Source organism: Scyliorhinus torazame, unplaced genomic scaffold (genome assembly GCF_047496885.1).
Source record: "Scyliorhinus torazame isolate Kashiwa2021f unplaced genomic scaffold, sScyTor2.1 scaffold_556, whole genome shotgun sequence".
NCBI classification, from domain to species: Eukaryota; Metazoa; Chordata; class Chondrichthyes; order Carcharhiniformes; family Scyliorhinidae; genus Scyliorhinus; species Scyliorhinus torazame.
Window position 1 is genome coordinate 1 of NW_027308283.1, and position 23,812 is coordinate 23,812.

The window sequence follows — 23,812 nt, forward strand, 5'->3', positions numbered from 1 at the left end:
CTATTGGTGCCCTGGGAATACTCGGTCGGGATTTTGGGCACTTACCAAGTACAGATTCTGCAGGAACCTGGTCATGATCGTCAGGTAAGCTGCCGATTCCTTCACATCTTTGGTCCGCTTGACGAAAAACCCATCGACAACCTTCGGAGAAGAAAGCAAAGAATTGGTCAGCAGTAGTAGCAAGATAGTTATTCCCCGAGCGAGGTGAGAGAGTAACTGTAGAACTGCCTCTGTTTCATTAACAGCGGATTATCCACAGGGGAATGGTGCAGAATTTACTACGCAGGTGATAGACTGACAGGAACGTGCGGGAGAGCAGGAAATATCACAGCTCGGAGCAGATACTGGGAAATATCACAGCTCGGAGCAGATACTGGGAAGTATCACAGCTCGGAGCAGATACTGGGAAATATCACAGCTCGGAGCAGATACTAGGCAATATCACAGCTCGGAGCAGATACTGGGAAATATCACAGCTCGGAGCAGATACTGGGAAATATCACAGCTCGGAGCAAATACTGGGAAATATCACAGCTCGGAGCAGTTACTGGGAAATATCACAACGCGGAGCAGATACTGGGAAGTATCACAACGCGGAGCAGATACTGGGAAATATCACAGCTCGGAGCAAATACTGGGAAATATCACAGCTCGGAGCAGATACTGGGAAATATCACAGCTCGGAGCAAATACTGGGAAATATCACAGCTCGGAGCAGTTACTGGGAAATATCACAACGCGGAGCAGATACTGGGAAATATCACAACGCGGAGCAGATACTGGGAAATATCACAGCTCGGAGCAAATACTGGGAAATATCACAGCTCGGAGCAAATACTGGGAAATATCACAACGCGGAGCAGATACTGGGAAATATCACAACGCGGAGCAGATACTGGGAAATATCACAGCTCGGAGCAAATACTGGGAAATATCACAGCTCGGAGCAGTTACTGGGAAATATCACAGCTCGGAGCAGATACTGGGAAATTTCACAGCTCGGAGCAGATACTGGGAAATATCACAGCTCGGAGCAGATACTGGGAAATATCACAGCTCGGAGCAGATTCTGGGAAATATCACAGCTCGGAGCAGATACTAGGAAATATCACAGCTCGGAGCAGATTCTGGGAAATATCACAGCTCGGAGCAGATATTGGGAAATATCACAGCTCGGAGCAGATACTAGGCAATATCACAGCTCGGAGCAGATACAGGGAAATATCACAGCTCGGAGCAAATACTGGGAAAAATCCCAGCTCGGAGCAGATACTGGGAAATATCACAGCTCGGAGCAGATATTGGGAAATATCACAGCTCGAAGCAGATACTGGGAAATATCACAGCTCGGAGCAGATACTGGGAAACATCACAGCTCGGAGCAGATACTGGGAAACATCACAGCTCGGAGCAGATACTGGGAAACATCACAGCTCGGAGCAGATATTGGGAACGATCGCAGCTCGGAGCAGATACTGGGAAATATCCCTACTCGGAGCAGATACTGGGAAATATCACAGCTCGGAGCAGATACTGGGAAATATCCCAGCTCGGAGCAGATACTGGGAAATATCACAGCTCGGAGCAGATACTGGGAAATATCACAGCTCGGAGCAGATACTGGGGAATATCACAGCTCGGAGCAGATACTGGGGAATATCACAGCTCGGAGCAGATACTGGGGAATATCACAGCTCGGAGCAGGTACTGGGAAATATCCCAGCTCGGAGCAGATACTGGGAAATATCTAAGCTCGGAGCAGATACTGGGAAATATCCCAGCTCGGAGCAGATACTGGGGAATATCACAGCTCGGAGCAGATACTGGGGAATATCACAGCTCGGAGCAGATACTGGGAAAATATCCCAGCTCGGAGCAGGTACTGGGGAATATCACAGCTCGGAGCAGATACTGGGAAATATCCCAGCTCGGAGCAGATACTGGGAAATATCACAACGCGGAGCAGATACTGGGAAATATCCCAGCTCGGTGCAGATACTGGGAAATATCACAGCTCGGAGCAGATACTGGAAAATATTAGATCTCGGTGCAGGTATTCCGAAAGGGAAAAATGGGTGCGGAGAAAAAAAAGCAGAAACTGGGAGGAAGAGAGAGATGAGGTGGGAGGCGAAAGAGAGGTGGCGGGAGACGAGAGATAGAGAGAAGTGGGAGCGAGAGGGGGGGCGAGAGCGAGGGGGGGGGCGAGAGCGAGGGGGGGGGGCGAGAGTGAGGGGGGGCGAGAGTGAGGGGGGGCGAGAGTGAGGGGGGGGCGAGAGTGAGGGGGGGCGAGAGTGAGGGGGGGCGAGAGTGAGGGGGGGGGCGAGAGTGGGGGGGGGGCGAGAGTGAGGGGGGGGGCGAGAGTGAGGGGGGGCGAGAGTGAGGGGGGGGGCGAGAGTGAGGGGGGGGCGAGAGTGAGGGGGGGGGGGGCGAGAGTGAGGGGGGGCGAGAGTGAGGGGGGGGGCGAGAGTGAGGGGGGGGGCGAGAGTGAGGGGGGGGCGAGAGTGAGGGGGGGGGCGAGAGTGAGGGGGGGGCGAGAGTGAGGGGGGGGCGAGAGTGAGGGGGGGGGCGAGAGTGAGGGGGGGGGCGAGAGTGAGGGGGGGGCGAGAGTGAGGGGGGGGGCGAGAGTGAGGGGGGGGCGAGAGTGAGGGGGGGGGCGAGAGTGAGGGGGGGGCGAGAGTGAGGGGGGCGAGAGTGAGGGGGGGGCGAGAGTGAGGGGGGGCGAGAGTGAGGGGGGGCGAGAGTGAGGGGGGGGCGAGAGTGAGGGGGGGGCGAGAGTGAGGGGGGGGCGAGAGTGAGGGGGGGGCGAGAGTGAGGGGGGGCGAGAGTGAGGGGGGGCGAGAGTGAGGGGGGGGCGAGAGTGAGGGGGGGGCGAGAGTGAGGGGGGGGCGAGAGTGAGGGGGGGGGGCGAGAGTGAGGGGGGGCGAGAGTGAGGGGGGGGCGAGAGTGAGGGGGGGGCGAGAGTGAGGGGGGGGCGAGAGTGAGGGGGGGGGCGAGAGTGAGGGGGGGGCGAGAGTGAGGGGGGGGCGAGAGTGAGGGGGGGGCGAGAGTGAGGGGGGGGCGAGAGTGAGGGGGGGGGCGAGAGTGAGGGGGGGGCGAGAGTGAGGGGGGGGCGAGAGTGAGGGGGGGGCGAGAGTGAGGGGGGGGCGAGAGTGAGGGGGGGGGCGAGAGTGAGGGGGGGGCGAGAGTGAGGGGGGGGCGAGAGTGGGGGGGGGCGAGAGTGAGGGGGGGGCGAGAGTGAGGGGGGGGCGAGAGTGAGGGGGGGGCGAGAGTGAGGGGGGGGCGAGAGTGAGGGGGGGGGCGAGAGTGAGGGGGGGGCGAGAGTGAGGGGGGCGAGAGTGAGGGGGGGCGAGAGTGAGGGGGGGGCGAGAGTGAGGGGGGGGCGAGAGTGAGGGGGGGGCGAGAGTGAGGGGGGGCGAGAGTGAGGGGGGGGCGAGAGTGAGGGGGGGGCGAGAGTGAGGGGGGGGCGAGAGTGAGGGGGGGGGCGAGAGTGAGGGGGGGCGAGAGTGAGGGGGGGGCGAGAGTGAGGGGGGGGCGAGAGTGAGGGGGGGGCGAGAGTGAGGGGGGGCGAGAGTGAGGGGGGGGGCGAGAGTGAGGGGGGGGCGAGAGTGAGGGGGGGCGAGAGTGAGGGGGGGCGAGAGTGAGGGGGGGGCGAGAGTGAGGGGGGGGGCGAGAGTGAGGGGGGGGGCAGAGTGAGGGGGGGGCGAGAGTGAGGGGGGGGGCGAGAGTGAGGGGGGGGGCGAGAGTGAGGGGGGGCGAGAGTGAGGGGGGGCGAGAGTGAGGGGGGGCGAGAGTGAGGGGGGGCGAGAGTGAGGGGGGGCGAGAGTGAGGGGGGGCGAGAGTGAGGGGGGGCGAGAGTGAGGGGGGGCGAGAGTGAGGGGGGGCGAGAGTGAGGGGGGGCGAGAGTGAGGGGGGGCGAGAGTGAGGGGGGGCGAGAGTGAGGGGGGGCGAGAGAGTGAGGGGGGGCGAGAGTGAGGGGGGGCGAGAGTGAGGGGGGGGCGAGAGTGAGGGGGGGCGAGAGTGAGGGGGGCGAGAGTGAGGGGGGGCGAGAGTGAGGGGGGGCGAGAGTGAGGGGGGGCGAGAGTGAGGGGGGGCGGAGAGTGAGGGGGGGGCGAGAGTGAGGGGGGGCGAGAGTGAGGGGGGGCGAGAGTGAGGGGGGGCGAGAGTGAGGGGGGGCGAGAGTGAGGGGGGGCGAGAGTGAGGGGGGGCGAGAGTGAGGGGGGGCGAGAGTGAGGGGGGGCGAGAGTGAGGGGGGGCGAGAGTGAGGGGGGGCGAGAGTGAGGGGGGCGAGAGTGAGGGGGGGCGAGAGTGAGGGGGGGCGAGAGTGAGGGGGGGCGAGAGTGAGGGGGGGCGAGAGTGAGGGGGGGGCGAGAGTGAGGGGGGGGCGAGAGTGAGGGGGCGATGGAACGTTGAGCAGGCGAGAGGGGTGATGGCGGTACGTTGTGTGGTGGGGCTGCAGCGTTCTGCTGCTGATGCCAGAGGGGTTAGGCTCTTGCTGGACCAGGCTGTATGAGAGCTCTTAACAGGATAGAGCAACGTTGTCCCAGGGCATTGAGAGCAGCAAAATCAACAATCAACGCTGAGGCCCCTGACGCAAGTAATGGCGGTCCGGGGAGGACACTCCAACACTCCTATCCCTCACTCCTATCAGGAAGCAGGGTTAACCCTCGGCTGCCCGTGCGCACCGACGGCAGCGGTTCAGACCACCAATCGCCTCCTCGCTCCGCCGTGGCAGACTCCAGGCGGCACACAGCCGGTCCCTGCCACAATGCGGATTGTGCTGGGCATCGTTTACCTGCGTGTTGACGATGGCCTGCTGCAGCGTGCTCTCGGGCAGGCTGAGGTGCTTGACGAAGCTGCAGTCCTCCACCAGGTAGATCCGATTCCTCAGCCCACAGCGCTTCATGCGAAACTGCAGAGAGAGAGAGAGAGAGAGAGGGAGGGAGGGCAGAGGTTAACACAGTGCAGCAGGGTCAGACTGCCTCTCGCGCGCACGCGGGCGGTAGCGGCCCGGACACACAGGCCAACTTTCCACCTGCCCTACTTAATGCCTTGCTGCACAAGGCCACCCACATCTCCCAGAGTTGGGTGATAACCTCAGGGGTTAACTGGGCGGCTGAGATTGGCAGGATTGCCGTTTTTGGGACCAGGCAGTCAGGGGGGACGGGGGGGGGGGGGGGGAGGTTCGGGCGCCCCGCGCGTGAGCGCTGCCGGACCGAGGGTGCAGGGCGCGGAGCCCTCCTCACCTTCTGTTCCCTGAAGCGGCCATCGACGATACTGCCGCACAGGTCGTCCATCCGCTTCCTCTCCACGACGTATTCCAGCACCAACTCCCGGGCCCGGAGAGGCTGTGGCTGCCCTGCGAGCAGAGTGAGTGACAGCGAGAACGTCAGCGCCGCATCCCTCGGAGATCCCCCCCCAACCTCCCCTCTCAACTCTCGTGTTCCTCCTCCGCCCACCCCCTCACCTCAACAGTAACCTGCGTTGATATAGTGTCCTACTGCAAAGTGGCAGTGCTTAGCACCGCTGCCTCACGCCGGCCAGGGTCCCAGGTTCGATTCCAACCTCCGGGTGCTCTGGTTTCCTCCTACAGTCCAAAGATGTGTAGATTCGGTGGGGGAGCAGGTATTATAGAGTATCGTAGAACTTAGTGCAGAAGGAGGTCATTGGGCCCATCGAGTCTGCACCAGCCCTTGGAAATGGCATCCTACTTAAGCCCACGCCTCCACCCTATCCACGTAACCCAGTAACCCCACCTAACCTTTTTGGACGCGAAGGGGCAATTTAGCACGGCCAATCCACCTAACCTGCACATCTTTGGACACTAAGGGACAATTTGGTACGGCCAATCCACCTAACCTGCACATCTTTGGACACTAAGGGACAATTTAGCACGGCCAATCCACCTAACCTGCACATCTTTGGACACTAAGGGACAATTTAGCACGGCCAATCCACCTAACCTGCACATCTTTGGACACTAAAGGACAATTTAGCACGGCCAATCCACCTAACCTGCACATCTTTGGACACTAAGGACAATTTAGCACGGCCAATCCACCTAACCTGCACATCTTTGGACTGTGGGAGGAAACCGGAGCACCCGGAGGAAACCCACGCAGACACGGGGGGGAACGTGCAAACTCCAGAGGTGACACACAGTGACCTAAGCTGGGAATCGAACCTGGGACATTGGAGCAGTGAAGGAACTGTGCTAACCACTGTGCTACCGTGCCACCCACGGTAGACGGTAGAGGTGGCGGGTTTGGAAGGTGCTGTCGAAGGAGCGAGTGGCTGCGGGGAGTCTTGTAGACGGTGCGCACGGCTGCCGCTGTGCGTCGGGGGGTGGAGGGAGCGAATGTTTGCGGTTAGCGTGTCGATCGAGCGGGGCTGCTTTGTCCTGGATGGTGTTGAGCTTCTCGAGTGTTGTTGGGAGCCGCGCTCATCCAGGCGAGTGGAGAGTGTTCCCTCACACTCCTGACTTGTGCCTTGTAGATGGTGGACAGGCTTTGGGGGGAGGGGGGGGGAGTCAGGAGGTGAGTTACTCTCCGCAGGATTCCCAGCCTCTGACCTGCTGCTGGTCCCAGTTCGGCCTTTGACGACAAACGAATCTGCTTCTGATGATCTGAGGGACGCCTTGCCCAATGACCTTTGTTTCAAAATTCAAATCAATATTGCAATGAGCAGGAAGTGTAAACCTCCGGCAGGTCCCAAGGGTTGAAGGGCACTGGGATCATTCGATAACGGATTGACAGGGACACCAGACCTGCCAAACGAACTGAAAGGTCCGCGGAAGCGGCTCGTTCAACATGGGGCCCACGGAGAAAGCTGACCAACTTCGCAGCGGGAGGGGTAAAAGCTACTGGAAAATGGGTGGGAATGGGAATAAAAGGAGCCCGTTGTGAAGTGGACAGCACAGGTTAGCAAATGGTGGATTATAGAACATAGAACATTAGGGGCAGCACGGTAACATAGTGGTTACCACAATTGCTTCACAGCGCTAGGGTCCCAGGTTCGATTCCCGGCCTGGGTCACTGTCTGTGCGGAGTCTGCACGTCCTCCCCGTGTGTGCGTGGTTTTCCTCCGGGTGCTCCGGTTTCCTCCCACAGTCCAAAGATGTGCAGGTTAGGTGGATTGGCCGTGTTAAATTGTCCTTAGTGTCCAAAATTGCCCTTAGTGTTGGGTGTGGTTACTGGGTTAAGGGGTTATGGGGATAGGGTGGAGGTGTGGGCCTCGGTAGGGTGCTCTTTCCAAGAGCCGGTGCAGACTCGATGGGCCGAATGGCCTCCTTCTGCACTGTAAATTCTATGAAATTCTATGCTGCGCAGAAGGAGGCCATTCGGCCCATCGAGTCTGCACCAACCCACTTAAGCCCTCATTTCCACCCTATCCCCGTAACCCAATAACCCCTCCTAACCTTTTTGGACACTAAGGGGCAATTTAGCATGGTCAATCCACCTAACCTGCACATCTTTGGACACTAGGGACAATTTAGCACGGCCAATCCACCTAACCTGCACATCTTTGGACACTAAGGGGCAATTTATCACGGCCAATCCACCTAACCTGCACATCTTTGGACTGTGGGAGGAAACTGGAGCACCCGGAGGAAACCCACGCAGACGCGGGGAGAACGTGCAGACTCCGCACAGACAGTGACCCAAGCCGGGAATCAAACCCAGGACCCTGGCGCTGTGAAGCCACAGTGCTAACCACTGTGCCGCCCTACACGAACCTTTCCATTCGCGTTTCTGATGAATGGATTTGAGCGGAAACAGCGCTGGGCTTTCGTGTTGGCAAAAAGCGGCGGGAAACGTGCGGCGCCTGGGACGATCGGGAAGCGGGGACGCGGCCACGCGATTCCTACCTGGGTGGGACTGCACCCTCTCGCGGGCAATCCACAGGAAGTCCCCCACGTGGAGCTTGCGGACGTCAAAGTCGATCCTGTTCCTTTTCAGCTCAGTCACCAGCTCTCGCTTCCGGTGGCTCGCTCCACTGGGAGGACGACAAGAGGGAAGAGTCAGAGGCTTCGCGGCGGGAGCTAGGCCGCAGTCTCCATCAATGAGATCCCGGCTGAACTGCACCTTTACTCCCATTGGCCCGCCTCGGTTCTGTAACCTTTAACCCCATCCCCCTTCCTCGTACCCACACAAAAATCTTTCAATCTCGGTCTTGACTTTTTCCAATCGATCCCCTCCCAGGCGCGACAGCTTTCCGAGGGAGAATGTTCCAGATTTCCACCCACCCCCGCTTTGCATGGGGCTGTTTAGCACAGGGCTGAATCGCTGGCTTTGAAAGCAGACCAAGGCAGGCCAGCAGCACGGTTCGATTCCCGTACCAGCCTCCCCGAACAGGAGCCGGAATGTGGCGACTAGGGACTTTTTACAGTAACTTCATCTGAAGCCTACTAGTGAAAATAAGCGATTTTCATTTCATTTTCATTTCATGAGGAAGAATTTCCTGACGTCACCCCCCGACTGACCGACTTGGCACCAATTTTAATGTTCACCCCACCCCTTCCGGCCCCCTGTTCTATACCCACCTCACCCGCGACCATAGCAGAAGAAACAGTTTTGCTCTCTTTATTTTTTTTTAAACCGCAAAACAAATTTTAAAAAAATTGCCCAATTAAGGGGCAATTTAGCGCGGCCAATCCACCTAACCTGCACATCTTTGGGTTGTGGAGGCGAAACCCACGCAGACACGGGGAGAATGTGCAAACTCCACACAGACAGTGACCCGGGGCCGGGATCGAACCTGGGACCTCGGCGCCGTGAGGCAGCAGTGCTAACCGCCGCCGCCGTGCTGCCCCCGAAACGGTTTCTCTCCAACCACCCCATCGAATCCTTCAATCATCTTGAACCCCCCTCGATTAGATCACCCCTTGATACTCGAAGCGATGTGAGCCGAGTCTGGGCAGCCTGTCCACATCATTTAACCCGTTACCGACTCTCCGGGAGGGGGTCAGGGTTTTCCACGACACGGTGCACCAACGGGTCGATCTTGCGGGGAGAGGGGGGGCGGGGAGAGGGGGGGCGGGGAGAGGGGGGGCGGGGAGAGGGGGGGCGGGGAGAGGGGGGGCGGGGAGAGGGGGGGCGGGGAGAGGGGGGGCGGGGAGAGGGGGGGCGGGGAGAGGGGGGGCGGGGAGAGGGGGGGCGGGGAGAGGGGGGGCGGGGAGAGGGGGGGCGGGGAGAGGGGGCGGGGAGAGGGGGCGGGGAGAGGGGGCGGGGAGAGGGGGCGGGGAGAGGGACGGAGGGAGGGAAGGGGGGAAGGAGGGAGGGAGGGAAGGGGGGAAGGAGGTAGGGAGGGAAGGGGGGAAGGAGGGAGGGAGGGAAGGGGGAAGGAGGGAGGGAGGGAAGGGGGGAAGGAGGTAGGGAGGGAAGGGGGGAAGGAGGGAGGGAGGGAAGGGGGAAGGAGGGAGGGAGGGAAGGTGAGAAGGAGGGAGGGAAGGGGGGAAGGAGGGAGGGAGGGAAGGGGGGGAAGGAGGGAGGGAGGGAAGGGGGGAAGGAGGGAAGGGGAGGAGGGAGGGAAGGGGAGGAGGGAGGGAAGGGGAGGAGGGAGGGAGGGAAGGAGGGAGGGAGGGAAGGGGGAAGGAGGGAGGGAGGGAAGGGGGAAGGGGGGGGAAGGAGGGAAGGTGAGAAGGAGGGAGGGAGGGAAGGGGGGGGGAAGGAGGGAAGGTGAGAAGGAGGGAGGGAGGGAAGGTGAGAAGGAGGGAGGGAGGGAAGGTGAGAAGGAGGGAAGGAGGGAAGGGAAGGGGGGGGGAAGGAGGGAGGAAGGGGGAAGGAGGGAAGGTGAGAAGGAGAGAGGGAGGGAAGGAGGGCGGGAGGGGAGGGAGACGCAGCAACAATGGAGCATTCCTTATTACTGACATACGCCGTGGTCTCAATAAAATCGATGCAGAGGACGACATCGAACTCGCCGGGACGGAAGCTGAATTCCGGGATGTGCGTGAACGGAGTGTCCGGGACGTGGGCTCCTCTGTCCGAGTTGGCGGTATGGGGTCCCACGCCTTCCCGAATCCCGGATAGTGCGGCGGTGCTGCCGGGGACTCCGCCGCACGGGGGCCAGAACGGTGCCGGCTGGCTACACACCCTGCGGGGAGAGAGAGAGAGAGAGAGAGAGGAGCTGACTCCTGCCGAGTATTAGACTGGCTGCCCACCCTCGAGCACCCCTCCCTGGCGAGGCCTCAGCTCCTGGTGCCCCGGGATGGCAAGGCGGAAACACGGGGACGCTACTAAAGCTCATCCGGTCACATGCTCGGGTCGTGGTAAGAATCCCGGGGTCATTTCGGGTTGATTTGGGATTAACCGAGGAAGGGTGACCGTTTTTACAGTTTGATAAATAAACGCGGTCGAATCGGACACTCATTTGTCCTTCGTTGGTCTCGCAAAATGTTTGGGTGTCTGAGGTTTGGCAGACAACATCCGCCACCCCTGGAACAAGGCCGGTGAACCTTTGTTCCGCTCCCACGATGGTCAGGGGACTAAAACTGGTCACAGTTCTCCCGGTGCGGTCGAACCAAGCTCCTACACAATTGAAACAAGGGCTCTCTACTCCTGTACTCCAATCCCCTGGCGATAGAGGGTACCAATCCATTCGGCTTCCTAATCGCTCGGTGTCCCTGCACGTTAGCCCTCAGTGACCGCCCGCCCACCTCCCCAGGCCTTACCCTGCGATCGCGTTCGCCGTGAGGTGATCCTCTTCGGGCTCCTCCGCCAGCCCGGGCCTGGGCCCGGCCTCGCCACTCCTCCCCGGCGGCGCTCCCTCCATCCCCTCCTCGTCCTCCAGGTGTTCCGCGCTCAGCTTCTCGCCCAGTTTCATCCCTTTCTCCGTCAGGGTGAACCTGGAAATGCCCAGACGACACACGAGGCTCACTACTGCAGCAACCTGCATTCACAGAGCGCCCGCTCCGTCCCCGGGCCACTTTGCCAGGCGAAATGTCACACCCGGCCCTCGCGAGGAGGTATTAGGGGCCAAAACGGTCTTGGGGGGGGGGGGGGGGGGGAGGAAATCAGGGGTTGTCTTAAGGGTGGAGAGAGAGAGGTAGTGAGGTTTAGGAGGGAGGGAATTCTGGAGTTTAGGCTGCCCCCCAGGCCGAGATCTCGAGGGTCGTAGGGGCTGGAGGAGGTTACAGAGGTGGGGAGGGTTGTAGGGGCTGGAGGAGGTTACAGAGATAGGGAGGATTGTCGGGTCTGGAGCAGGTTACAGAGGTAGGGAGGGTCGTAGAGGCTGGAGGAGGTTTCAGAGATAGGGAGGGTTGTAGGGACTGGAGGAGGTTACAGAGATAGGGAGGGTTGGAGGGGCTGGAGGAGGTTACAGAGATAGGGAGGGTTGTAGGGGCTGGAGGAGGTGACAGAGATAGGGTGGGTTGTAGGGGCTGGAGGAGGTTACAGAGATAGGGAGGGTTGTAGGGGCTGGAGGAGGTAACAGAGATAGGGAGGGTTGTAGGGGCTGGAGGAGGTTACAGAGATCGGGAGGGTTGTAGGGGCTGGAGGAGGTGACAGAGATAGGGAGGTTTGTAGGGGATGGAGGAGGTTATAGAGATAGGGAGGGTTGTATGGGCTGGAAGAGGTTACAGAGATAGGGAGGGTTGTAGGGGCTGGAGGAGGTTACAAAGATAGGGAGGGCCGTAGTGTCTGGAGGAGGTTACAGAGATAGGGAAGGTTGTAGGGTGTTTGTCGGCTTGGAGGTTCCGCTGCCTCAGAGAGAAGGAACTCTCTGAATGCTGGGGAAGAACAACATCTGGTGGGGGCGCTCCCAGGCTGTCGGCCTTGGCTGTGGAGTAAACCTGACCCGGGAGCCAGCGGACAAAACTACCCAGAAATCCAGTCAGAATCCCCAAGGTGGAGGATCTTTCTCATAACCCGACAATTCTGAGTTGTCATTTAGCAGCCGTTCAATCTGCATCCCCCGGCCTCTGGTTACCCACCCTCTTCCTGGAGAAACTGTTCTAAACACGGCAAAGCTCGATGGTAACTGTGCCAGGGCGTTGCACGATCTCACCTCCTGGGGCAAAGGATTATCCGACTTCCCATGCCAAATCTCTTGAATATTTATAGTCACCAGTAGGCTTACATTAACGCCGCAATGATGTTACTGTGAAAATCCCCTCGTTGCCACATTCCGGCGCCTGTTCGGGGACACAGAGGGAGAATTCAGAATGTCCGATTCACCCAACAAGCACGTCTTTCGGGACTTGTGGGAGGAAACCGGAGCTTCCGGAGGAAACCCACGCAGACACGGGAGAGAACGTGCAGACTCCGCACAGGACCGTGTGCTGGGCCCTCGTTGAAGCCTCGACATCTTTACACAGAGCCTCCAACACAGGCCTCTGACTAAGGCCTTACAATAGATCAAAGAGACTTGGAAATGTTTTAGGAGAGAGCGAATCGTAGAATCTCTACCGCGCAGGAGGCGGCCATTCGGCCCATCGAGACTGCACCGTCCATCTGAAAGAGCGTCCTACCTAGCCCCACCCCTCCCTGCCATATCCCTGTAACCCCACCCAACCATTGGACACTCGGGGTAATCCACCTAACCTGCACGTCTTTGGACTGTGGGAGGAAACCAGAGCACCCGGAGGAAACCCACGCAGACACGGGGGGGGGGAGAACCGTGCAGACTCCGCACAGACAGTGGCCCAGCGGGGAATCGAACCTGGGACCCCGGCGCCGTGAGGCAGCGGCGTTAATTTAACCTCAGTGCCACCGTGAGAGAGAGGGGCGGAGGGGTTTAGGGCGGGGATTCCAAAGCTGAGGAACCGCCGACAGCTGACGGCGAGGCCGCCAATGGCGGAGAGGGGGGAATCGGGGTGGTGGGGGGAGGGGGGGGGGGATGTTCAAACAAGCTGGGATTGGAGTAGCGTGGAGGGATGTGGTTGGGGGGGATTTGGACATTTGGACGTGAGGGGGTGGGGGGGGGGGGATTTTTTCTTGTTGCTACAAAGTGAAGCGTTGCCAGGCGGCCAAGGCGGAAGTGAAGCGAAGCGATTGCTCGATCGGTGGCGCCCGGCTCCGCGTGTACGCCGTCTCGTCCTACCTGGCGGGGAAGCCGGTCTTTATCACCAGGTCCTTCTCAATCAAAGCGCTGATGGCTGACCAGGCATTGTATCGGTAACTCGCTTTAAACTGTTTAAAAAAAAAAATTGCTCAGCCAAAAAAAAAAAAGCGGGAGTGGGAACAAGCAGAAGCGCTAAAAAGAAAAAAAGAATTCCGCCCCACCCGACGCCCGTCCCCCCCCACCCCCAGAGCACAAAAGCGAAGGACTCTTCCAGGTTCAGTCTCCGAGGACGTCTCTCTTCCTGCCCCAGAGGTAGCTGGGTGGTGTGTGGGGGAGGAGGAGGAGGAGGGGAGGGAACCACCCACCCCCCATTCGTCGACAAGATACTTTCCACGCAGGCGAGGATTAATCAGGATGGGCTCTGCGAGGATGAGGAGGCAGTGACTCACGTGAGTGAACGATATCCTGCACAGCGGCTGCGCCTTCCTCTGGAGCTCCGCCTTGGTCATGAAACCCCGATAGTTTGGCTTCTGAAAACGGGGGGGGGGGGCAGAAAAGCGGAAGCGTTTCAGCCAACAGGGCAGTTTCGCCGACAGACGCGCGAGCAATCGGCACCGCCCTCCCTCCACCCTTACCTTCGCCTCCCTGTAGAAGGTCAGTAAGAGTGCGTAACCTCCCGATCGCTTCTGCGGTTTGTATTCCTGCTCCTCCCGGTTTTCCGGCCTCCTCCTCCTCTGTGAAAGGAAGGTAGCGGTGTGTGCGTGCATGTTACTACACAGATTCCCACATTCTCCCGAGGGGGGCAGAGCGTTTTCACGGAGGGGGGCAGAGCACGTTTGACGGAGAGAGACGGAGCACGTTTGACGGAGAGAGACGGAGCATTTGACGGAGAGAGACGGAGCACGTTTGACGGAGGGAGACAGAGCACGTTTGACGGAGTGAGACAGAGCACGTTTGACGGAGGGAGACAGAGCACGTTTGACGGAGGGAGACAGAGCGCGCTAGACGGAGGGAGACAGAGCACGTTTGACGGAGGGAGACGGAGCACGTTTGACGGAGAGAGACGGAGCACGTTTGACGGAGGGAGACAGAGCACGTTTGACGGAGGGAGACAGAGCACGTTTGACGGAGAGAGCCAGAGCACGTTTGACGGAGAGAGACGGAGCACGTTTGACGGAGAGAGACGGAGCACGTTTGACGGAGAGAGACGGAGCACGTTTGACGGAGGGAGACTGAGCACGTTTGACGGAGGGAGACAGAGCACGTTTGACGGAGGGAGACAGAGCACGTTTGACGGAGGGAGACAGAGCACGTTTGACGGAGGGAGACAGAGCACGTTTGACGGAGGGAGACTGAGCACGTTTGACGGAGGGAGACAGAGCACGTTTGACGGAGGGAGACAGAGCACGTTTGACGGAGGGAGACAGAGCACGTTTGACGGAGGGAGACAGAGCACGTTTGACGGAGAGAGGCAGAGCACGTTTGACGGAGGGAGACAGAGCACGTTTGACGGAGAGAGCCAGAGCACGTATGACCGAGGGAAACAGAGCACGTTTGACGGAGGAAGACAGAGCACGTTTGACGGAGGAAGACAGAGCACGTTTGACGGAGGGAGACAGAGCACGTTTGACGGAGAGAGACAGAGCACGTTTGACGGAGAGAGAGCACGTTTGACGGAGAGAGACAGAGCACGTTTGACGGAGAGAGACAGAGCACGTTTGACGGAGAGAGAGCACGTTTGACGGAGAGAGAGCACGTTTGACGGAGAGAGACAGAGCACGTTTGACGGAGAGAGACAGAGCACGTTTGACGGAGAGAGACAGAGCACGTTTGACGGAGAGAGACAGAGCACGTTTGACGGAGAGAGACAGAGCACGTTTGACGGAGAGAGACAGAGCACGTTTGACGGAGAGAGACAGAGCACGTTTGACGGAGAGAGACAGAGCACGTTTGACGGAGAGAGACAGAGCACGTTTGACGGAGAGAGACAGAGCACGCTTGACGGAGAGAGACAGAGCACGCTTGACGGAGAGAGACAGAGCACGCTTGACGGAGAGAGACAGAGCACGCTTGACGGAGAGAGACAGAGCACGCTTGACGGAGAGACAGAGCACGTTTGACGGAGAGAGAGCCCGTTTGACGGAGCGAGACAGAGCACGTTTGACGGAGGGAGACAGAGCATGTTTGACGGAGAGAGACAGAGCACGTTTGACGGAGAGAGACAGAGCACGCTTGACGGAGAGAGACAGAGCACGCTTGACGGAGAGAGACAGAGCACGTTTGACGGAGGGAGACGGAGCACGTTTGACGGAGAGAGACAGAGCACGTTTGACGGAGAGAGACAGAGCACGTTTGACGGAGGGAGACAGAGCACGTTTGACGGAGGGAGACAGAGCACGTTTGACGGAGACTGAGCACGTTTGACGGAGAGAGACAGAGCACGTTTGACGGAGAGAGACGGAGCACGTTTGACGGAGGGAGAGCACGTTTGACGAAGAGAGACAGAGCACGTTTGACGGAGAGAGACAGAGCACGTTTGACGGAGAGAGACAGAGCACGTTTGACGGAGGGAGACAGAGCACGTTTGACGGAGGGAGACAGAGCACGTTTGACGGAGGGAGACAGAGCACGTTTGACGGAGAGAGACGGAGCACGTTTGACGGAGAGAGACGGAGCACGTTTGACGGAGGGAGACAGAGCACGTTTGACGGAGGGAGACAGAGCACGTTTGACGGAGAGAGACAGAGCACGTTTGACGGAGAGAGACGGAGCACGTTTGACGGAGAGAGACGGAGCACGTTTGACGAAGAGAGACGGAGCACGTTTGACGGAGAGAGACGGAGCACGTTTGACGGAGGGAGACGGAGCGTTTGACGGAGGGAGACGGAGCGTTTGACGGAGGGAGACGGAGCACGTTTGACGGAGAGAGAGCACGTTTGACGGAGAGAGACAGAGCACGTTTGACGGAGAGAGACAGAGCACGTTTGACGGAGAGAGACAGAGCACGTTTGACGGAGAGAGACAGAGCACGTTTGACGGAGAGAGACAGAGCACGTTTGACGGAGAGAGACAGAGCACATTTGACGGAGAGAGAGCACGTTTGACGGAGAGAGAGCACGTTTGACGGAGAGAGAGCACGTTTGACGGAGAGAGAGCACGTTTGACGGAGAGAGAGCACGTTTGACGGAGAGAGAGCACGTTTGACGGAGAGAGACAGAGCACGTTTGACGGAGAGAGACAGAGCACGTTTGACGGAGGGAGACAGAGCACGTTTGACGGAGAGAAACGGAGCACGTTTGACGGAGAGAGACGGAGCACGTTTGACGGAGAGAGACAGAGCACGTTTGACGGAGGGAGACAGAGCACGTTTGACGGAGGGAGACAGAGCACGTTTGACGGAGACTGAGCACGTTTGACGGAGAGAGACAGAGCACGTTTGACGGAGAGACACAGAGCACGTTTGACGGAGAGACACAGAGCACGTTTGACGGAGAGACACAGAGCACGTTTGACGGAGAGAGACAGAGCACGTTTGACGGAGGGAGACAGAGCACGTTTGACGGAGGGAGACAGAGCACGTTTGACGGAGAGAGACAGAGCACGTTTGACGGAGAGAGAGCACGTTTGACGGAGAGAGACAGAGCACGTTTGACGAAGAGAGACAGAGCACGTTTGACGGAGAGAGAGCACGTTTGACGGAGAGAGACAGAGCACGTTTGACGAAGAGAGACAGAGCACGTTTGACGGAGGGAGACAGAGCACGTTTGACGGAGACTGAGCACGTTTGACGGAGAGAGACAGAGCACGTTTGACGGAGGGAGACAGAGCACGTTTGACGGAGGGAGACGGAGCACGTTTGACGGAGGGAGACGGAGCACGTTTGACGGAGGGAGACGGAGCACGTTTGACGGAGCACGTTTGACGGAGCACGTTTGACGGAGGGAGACAGAGCACGTTTGACGGAGAGAGACAGAGCACGTTTGACGGAGAGAGACAGAGCACGTTTGACGGAGAGAGACGGAGCACGTTTGACGGAGAGAGACGGAGCACGTTTGACGGAGAGAGACGGAGCACGTTTGACGGAGAGAGACAGAGCACGTTTGACGGAGAGAGACAGAGCACGTTTGACGGAGGGAGACAGAGCACGTTTGACGGAGACTGAGCACGTTTGACGGAGAGAGACAGAGCACGTTTGACGGAGAGAGACAGAGCACGTTTGACGGAGGGAGACAGAGCACGTTTGACGGAGGGAGACAGAGCACGTTTGACGGAGAGAGACGGAGCACGTTTGACGGAGAGAGACACAGCACGTTTGACGGAGAGAGAGCACGTTTGACGGAGAGAGAGCACGTTTGACGGAGAGAGAGCACGTTTGACGGAGAGAGAGCACGTTTGACGGAGAGAGAGCACGTTTGACGGAGAGAGAGCACGTTTGACGGAGAGAGAGCACGTTTGACGGAGAGAGAGCACGTTTGACGGAGAGAGAGCACGTTTGACGGAGAGAGAGCACGTTTGACGGAGAGAGAGCACGTTTGACGGAGAGAGAGCACGTTTGACGGAGAGAGAGCACGTTTGACGGAGAGAGAGCACGTTTGACGGAGAGAGAGCACGTTTGACGGAGAGAGAGCACGTTTGACGGAGAGAGAGCACGTTTGACGGAGAGAGAGCACGTTTGACGGAGAGAGAGCACGTTTGACGGAGAGAGAGCACGTTTGACGGAGAGAGAGCACGTTTGACGAATGAGAGCACGTTTGACGGAGAGAGAGCACGTTTGACGGAGAGAGACAGAGCACGTTTGACGGAGGGAGACGGAGCGTTTGACGGAGGGAGACGGAGCGTTTGACGGAGGGAGACGGAGCGTTTGACGGAGGGAGACGGAGCGTTTGACGGAGGGAGACGGAGCGTTTGACGGAGGGAGACGGAGCGTTTGACGGAGGGAGACGGAGCGTTTGACGGAGGGAGACGGAGCGTTTGACGGAGGGAGACGGAGCGTTTGACGGAGGGAGACGGAGCGTTTGACGGAGGGAGACGGAGCGTTTGACGGAGGGAGACGGAGCGTTTGACGGAGGGAGACGGAGCGTTTGACGGAGGGAGACAGAGCACGTTTGACGGAGGGACAGAGCACGTTTGACGGAGAGACAGAGCACGTTTGACGGAGAGACAGAGCACGTTTGACGGAGAGAGACAGAGCACGTTTGACGGAGAGAGACAGAGCACGTTTGACGGAGAGAGACAGAGCACGTTTGACGGAGAGAGACAGAGCACGTTTGACGGAGAGAGACAGAGCACGTTTGATGGAGAGAGACAGAGCACGTTTGACGGAGAGAGACGGAGCGTTTGACGGAGGGAGACAGAGCGCGTTTGACGGAGAGACACAGAGCACGTTTGAAGGAGAGAGAGACAGAGCGCGCTTGACGGAGAGAGACAGAGCGCGCTTGACGGAGAGAGACGGAGCACGCTTGACGGAGAGAGACGGAGCACGCTTGACGGAGAGAGACAGAGCACGTTTGACGGAGAGAGACAGAGCACGTTTGATGGAGAGAGACGGAGCGTTTGACGGAGGGAAACAGAGCACGTTTGACGGAGAGAGACAGAGCACGTTTGACGGAGAGAGACAGAGCACGTTTGACGGAGAGAGACAGAGCACGTTTGACGGAGAGAGACAGAGCACGTTTGACGGAGAGAGACAGAGCACGTTTGACGGAGGGAGACAGAGCACGTTTGACGAGGGAGACAGAGCACGTTTGACGGAGAGAGACAGAGCACGTTTGACGGAGAGAGACAGACCGCGCTTGACAGAGAGAGACAGAGCACGTTTGACGGAGAGAGACAGAGCACGTTTGACGGAGAGAGACGGAGCACGTTTGACGGAGAGAGACAGAGCACGTTTGACGGAGAGAGACAGAGCACGTTTGACGGAGGGAGACAGAGCACGTTTGACGGAGACTGAGCACGTTTGACGGAGAGAGACAGAGCACGTTTGACGGAGAGAGACAGAGCACGTTTGACGGAGAGAGACAGAGCACGTTTGACGGAGAGAGACAGAGCACGTTTGACGGAGAGAGACAGAGCACGTTTGACGGAGGGAGACAGAGCACGTTTGACGGAGGGAGACAGAGCACGTTTGACGGAGAGAGAGCACGTTTGACGGAGAAAGAGCACATTTGACGGAGAGACACAGAGCACGTTTGACGGAGAGACAGAGCACGTTTGACGGAGAGAGACAGAGCACGTTTGACGGAGAGAGGGCACGTTTGACGGAGAAAGAGCACATTTGACGGAGAAAGAGCACATTTGACGGAGCGAGACAGAGCACGTTTGACGGAGAGAGAGCACGTTTGACCGAGGGAGACAGAGCACGTTTGACGGAGACAGAGCACGTTTGACGGAGAGAGACAGAGCACGTTTGACGGAGAGAGACAGAGCACGTTTGACGGAGAGAGACAGAGCACGTTTGACGGAGGGAGACAGAGCACGTTTGACGGAGAGACACAGAGCGTTTGACGGAGAGAGACAGAGCGTTTCACGGAGGGAGACAGAGCGTTTCACGGAGGGAGACAGAGCACGTTTGACGGAGAGACACAGAGCACGTTTGACGGAGAGACACAGAGCGTTTGACGGAGAGAGACAGAGCACGTTTGACGGAGAGAGACGGAGCACGTTTGACAGAGAGAGACAGAGCACGTTTGACGGAGAGAGACAGAGCACGTTTGACGGAGGGAGACAGAGCACGTTTGACGGAGACTGAGCACGTTTGACGGAGAGAGACAGAGCACGTTTGACGGAGAGAGACAGAGCACGTTTGACGGAGAGAGACAGAGCACGTTTGACGGAGAGAGACAGAGCACGTTTGACGGAGAGAGACAGAGCACGTTTGACGGAGAGAGACAGAGCACGTTTGACGGAGAGAGACAGAGCACGTTTGACGGAGAGAGACAGAGCACGTTTGACGGAGAGAGACAGAGCACGTTTGACGAAGAGAGACAGAGCACGTTTGACGGAGGGAGACAGAGCACGTTTGACGGAGGGAGACAGAGCACGTTTGACGGAGGAAGACAGAGCACGTTTGACGGAGGGAGACAGAGCACGTTTGACGGAGGGAGACAGAGCACGTTTGACGGAGACAGAGCACGTTTGACGGAGAGAGACGGAGCACGTTTGACGGAGAGACACAGCACGTTTGACGGAGAGAGACAGACCGCGCTTGACAGAGAGAGACAGAGCACGTTTGACGGAGAGAGACAGAGCACGTTTGACGGTGGGAGACAGAGCACGTTTGACGGTGGGAGACAGAGCACGTTTGACGGAGGAAGACAGAGCACGTTTGACGGAGAGAGACAGAGCACGTTTGACGGAGAGAGAGCACGTTTGACGGAGAGAGACAGAGCACGTTTGACGAAGAGAGACAGAGCACGTTTGACGGAGAGAGACAGAGCACGTTTGACGGAGAGAGACAGAGCACGTTTGACGGAGAGAGAGCACGTTTGACGGAGAGAGAGCACGTTTGACGGAGAGAGACAGAGCACGTTTGACGGAGAGAGACAGAGCACGTTTGACGGAGGGAGACAGAGCACGTTTGACGGAGGGAGACAGAGCACGTTTGACGGAGGGAGACAGAGCACGTTTGACGGAGGGAGACAGAGCACGTTTGACGGAGGGAGACAGAGCACGTTTGACGGAGCACGTTTGACGGAGGGAGACAGAGCACGTTTGACGGAGAGAGACAGAGCACGTTTGACGGAGAGAGACAGAGCACGTTTGACGGAGAGAGACGGAGCACGTTTGACGGAGAGAGACGGAGCACGTTTGACGGAGAGAGACAGAGCACGTTTGACGGAGAGAGACAGAGCACGTTTGACGGAGGGAGACAGAGCACGTTTGACGGAGACTGAGCACGTTTGACGGAGAGAGACAGAGCACGTTTGACGGAGAGAGACAGAGCACGTTTGCCGGAGAGAGACAGAGCACGTTTGACGGAGGGAGACAGAGCACGTTTGACGGAGGGAGACAGAGCACGTTTGACGGAGAGAGACGGAGCACGTTTGACGGAGAGAGACGGAGCACGTTTGACGGAGAGAGAGCACGTTTGACGGAGAGAGAGCACGTTTGACGGAGAGAGAGCACGTTTGACGGAGAGAGAGCACGTTTGACGGAGAGAGAGCACGTTTGACGGAGAGAGAGCACGTTTGACGGAGAGAGAGCACGTTTGACGGAGAGAGAGCACGTTTGACGGAGAGAGAGCACGTTTGACGGAGAGAGAGCACGTTTGACGGAGAGAGAGCACGTTTGACGGAGAGAGAGCACGTTTGACGGAGAGAGAGCACGTTTGACGGAGAGAGAGCACGTTTGACGGAGAGAGAGCACGTTTGACGGAGAGAGAGCACGTTTGACGGAGAGAGAGCACGTTTGACGGAGAGAGAGCACGTTTGACGGAGAGAGAGCACGTTTGACGGAGAGAGAGCACGTTTGACGGAGAGAGAGCACGTTTGACGGAGAGAGAGCACGTTTGACGGAGAGACAGAGCACGTTTGACGGAGAGAGACAGAGCACGTTTGACGGAGAGAGACAGAGCACGTTTGACGGAGAGAGACAGAGCACGTTTGACGGAGAGAGACAGAGCACGTTTGATGGAGAGAGACAGAGCACGTTTGACGGAGAGAGACGGAGCGTTTGACGGAGGGAGAGAGCGCGTTTGACGGAGAGACAGAGCACGTTTGACGGAGAGAGAGACAGAGCGCGCTTGACGGAGAGAGACAGAGCACGCTTGACGGAGAGAGACAGAGCACGTTTGACGGAGAGAGACAGAGCACGTTTGATGGAGAGAGACGGAGCGTTTGACGGAGGGAGACAGAGCACGTTTGACGGAGAGAGACAGAGCACGTTTGACGGAGAGAGACAGAGCACGTTTGACGGAGAGAGACAGAGCACGTTTGACGGAGAGAGACAGAGCACGTTTGACGGAGAGAGACAGAGCACGTTTGACGGAGAGAGACAGAGCACGTTTGACGGAGAGAGACAGAGCACGTTTGACGGAGGGAGACAGAGCACGTTTGACGAGGGAGACAGAGCACGTTTGACGGAGAGAGACAGAGCACGTTTGACGGAGAGAGACAGACCGCGCTTGACAGAGAGAAACAGAGCACGTTTGACGGAGAGAGACAGAGCACGTTTGACGGAGAGAGACGGAGCACGTTTGACGGAGAGAGACAGAGCACGTTTGACGGAGAGAGACAGAGCACGTTTGACGGAGGGAGACAGAGCACGTTTGACGGAGACTGAGCACGTTTGACGGAGAGAGACAGAGCACGTTTGACGGAGAGAGACAGAGCACGTTTGACGGAGAGAGACAGAGCACGTTTGACGGAGAGAGACAGAGCACGTTTGACGGAGAGAGACAGAGCACGTTTGACGGAGGGAGACAGAGCACGTTTGACGGAGGGAGACAGAGCACGTTTGACGGAGAGAGAGCACGTTTGACGGAGAGAGAGCACGTTTGACGGAGAGAGACAGAGCACGTTTGACGGAGAGAGACAGAGCACGTTTGACGGAGAGAGACAGAGCACGTTTGACGGAGGGAGACAGAGCACGTTTGACGGAGGGAGACAGAGCACGTTTGACGGAGAGAGACAGAGCACGTTTGACGGAGAGAGACAGAGCACGTTTGACGGAGAGAGACAGAGCACGTTTGACGGAGGGAGACAGAGCACGTTTGACGGAGGGAGACAGAGCACGTTTGACGGAGGGAGACAGAGCACGTTTGACGGAGGGAGACAGAGCACGTTTGACGGAGAGAGAGCACGTTTGACGGAGAGAGAGCACGTTTGACGGAGAGAGAGCACGTTTGACGGAGAGAGACAGAGCACGTTTGACGGAGAGAGACAGAGCACGTTTGACGGAGGGAGACAGAGCACGTTTGACGGAGGGAGACAGAGCACGTTTGACGGAGAGAGACAGAGCACGTTTGACGGAGAGAGACAGAGCACGTTTGACGGAGAGAGACAGAGCACGTTTGACGGAGAGAGACAGAGCACGTTTGACGGAGGGAGACAGAGCACATTTGACTGAGAGAGACGGAGCACGTTTGACGGAGGGAGACAGAGCACGTTTGACGGAGGGAGACAGAGCACGTTTGACGGAGAGAGACAGAGCACGTTTGACGGAGAGAGACAGAGCACGTTTGACGGAGAGAGACAGAGCACGTTTGACGGAGAGAGACAGAGCACGTTTGACGGAGGGAGACAGAGCACGTTTGACGGAGGGAGACAGAGCACGTTTGACGGAGGGAGACAGAGCACGTTTGACGGAGGGAGACAGAGCACGTTTGACGGAGGGAGACAGAGCACGTTTGACGGAGAGAGACGGAGCATTTGACGGAGAGAGACAGAGCACGTTTGACGGAGAGAGACAGAGCACGTTTGACGGAGAGAGACAGAGAACGTTTGACGGAGAGAGACAGAGAACGTTTGACGGAGAGAGACAGAGCACGTTTGACGGAGAGAGACAGAGCACGTTTGACGGAGAGAGACAGAGCACGTTTGACGGAGAGAGACAGAGCACGTTTGACGGAGAGAGACAGAGCACGTTTGACGGAGAGAGACAGAGCACGTTTGACGGAGAGAGACGGAGCACGTTTGACGGAGAGAGACGGAGCACGTTTGACAGAGAGAGACAGAGCACGTTTGACGGAGAGAGACAGAGCACGTTTGACGGAGAGAGACAGAGCACGTTTGACGGAGAGAGACAGAGCACGTTTGACGGAGAGAGACAGAGCACGTTTGACGGAGGGAGACAGAGCACGCTTGACGGAGAGAGACAG

The 23,812-nt window shown here is 58.4% G+C and overlaps 1 protein-coding gene across 1 annotated transcript in view; it reads right to left on the reverse strand.

Annotated features, from left to right (window-relative positions):
- Positions 1-45: 45 nt before the first annotated feature.
- LOC140406485 (crossover junction endonuclease MUS81-like) overlaps positions 46-23,812 on the reverse strand; it is a gene marked incomplete at its 3' end in the record, with an annotated part of 75,626 nt that continues 51,859 nt past the window's right edge. The window contains exons 5-13 of the mRNA XM_072494510.1: positions 13,632-13,730; positions 13,446-13,526; positions 13,036-13,124; positions 10,667-10,840; positions 9,871-10,089; positions 7,865-7,992; positions 5,244-5,356; positions 4,793-4,909; positions 46-141 (exon numbers count right to left, since the gene is read on the reverse strand). Coding sequence (XP_072350611.1) covers positions 46-141; positions 4,793-4,909; positions 5,244-5,356; positions 7,865-7,992; positions 9,871-10,089; positions 10,667-10,840; positions 13,036-13,124; positions 13,446-13,526; positions 13,632-13,730 — 1,116 coding nt within the window. The remainder of the gene's footprint in view (positions 142-4,792; positions 4,910-5,243; positions 5,357-7,864; positions 7,993-9,870; positions 10,090-10,666; positions 10,841-13,035; positions 13,125-13,445; positions 13,527-13,631; positions 13,731-23,812) is intronic.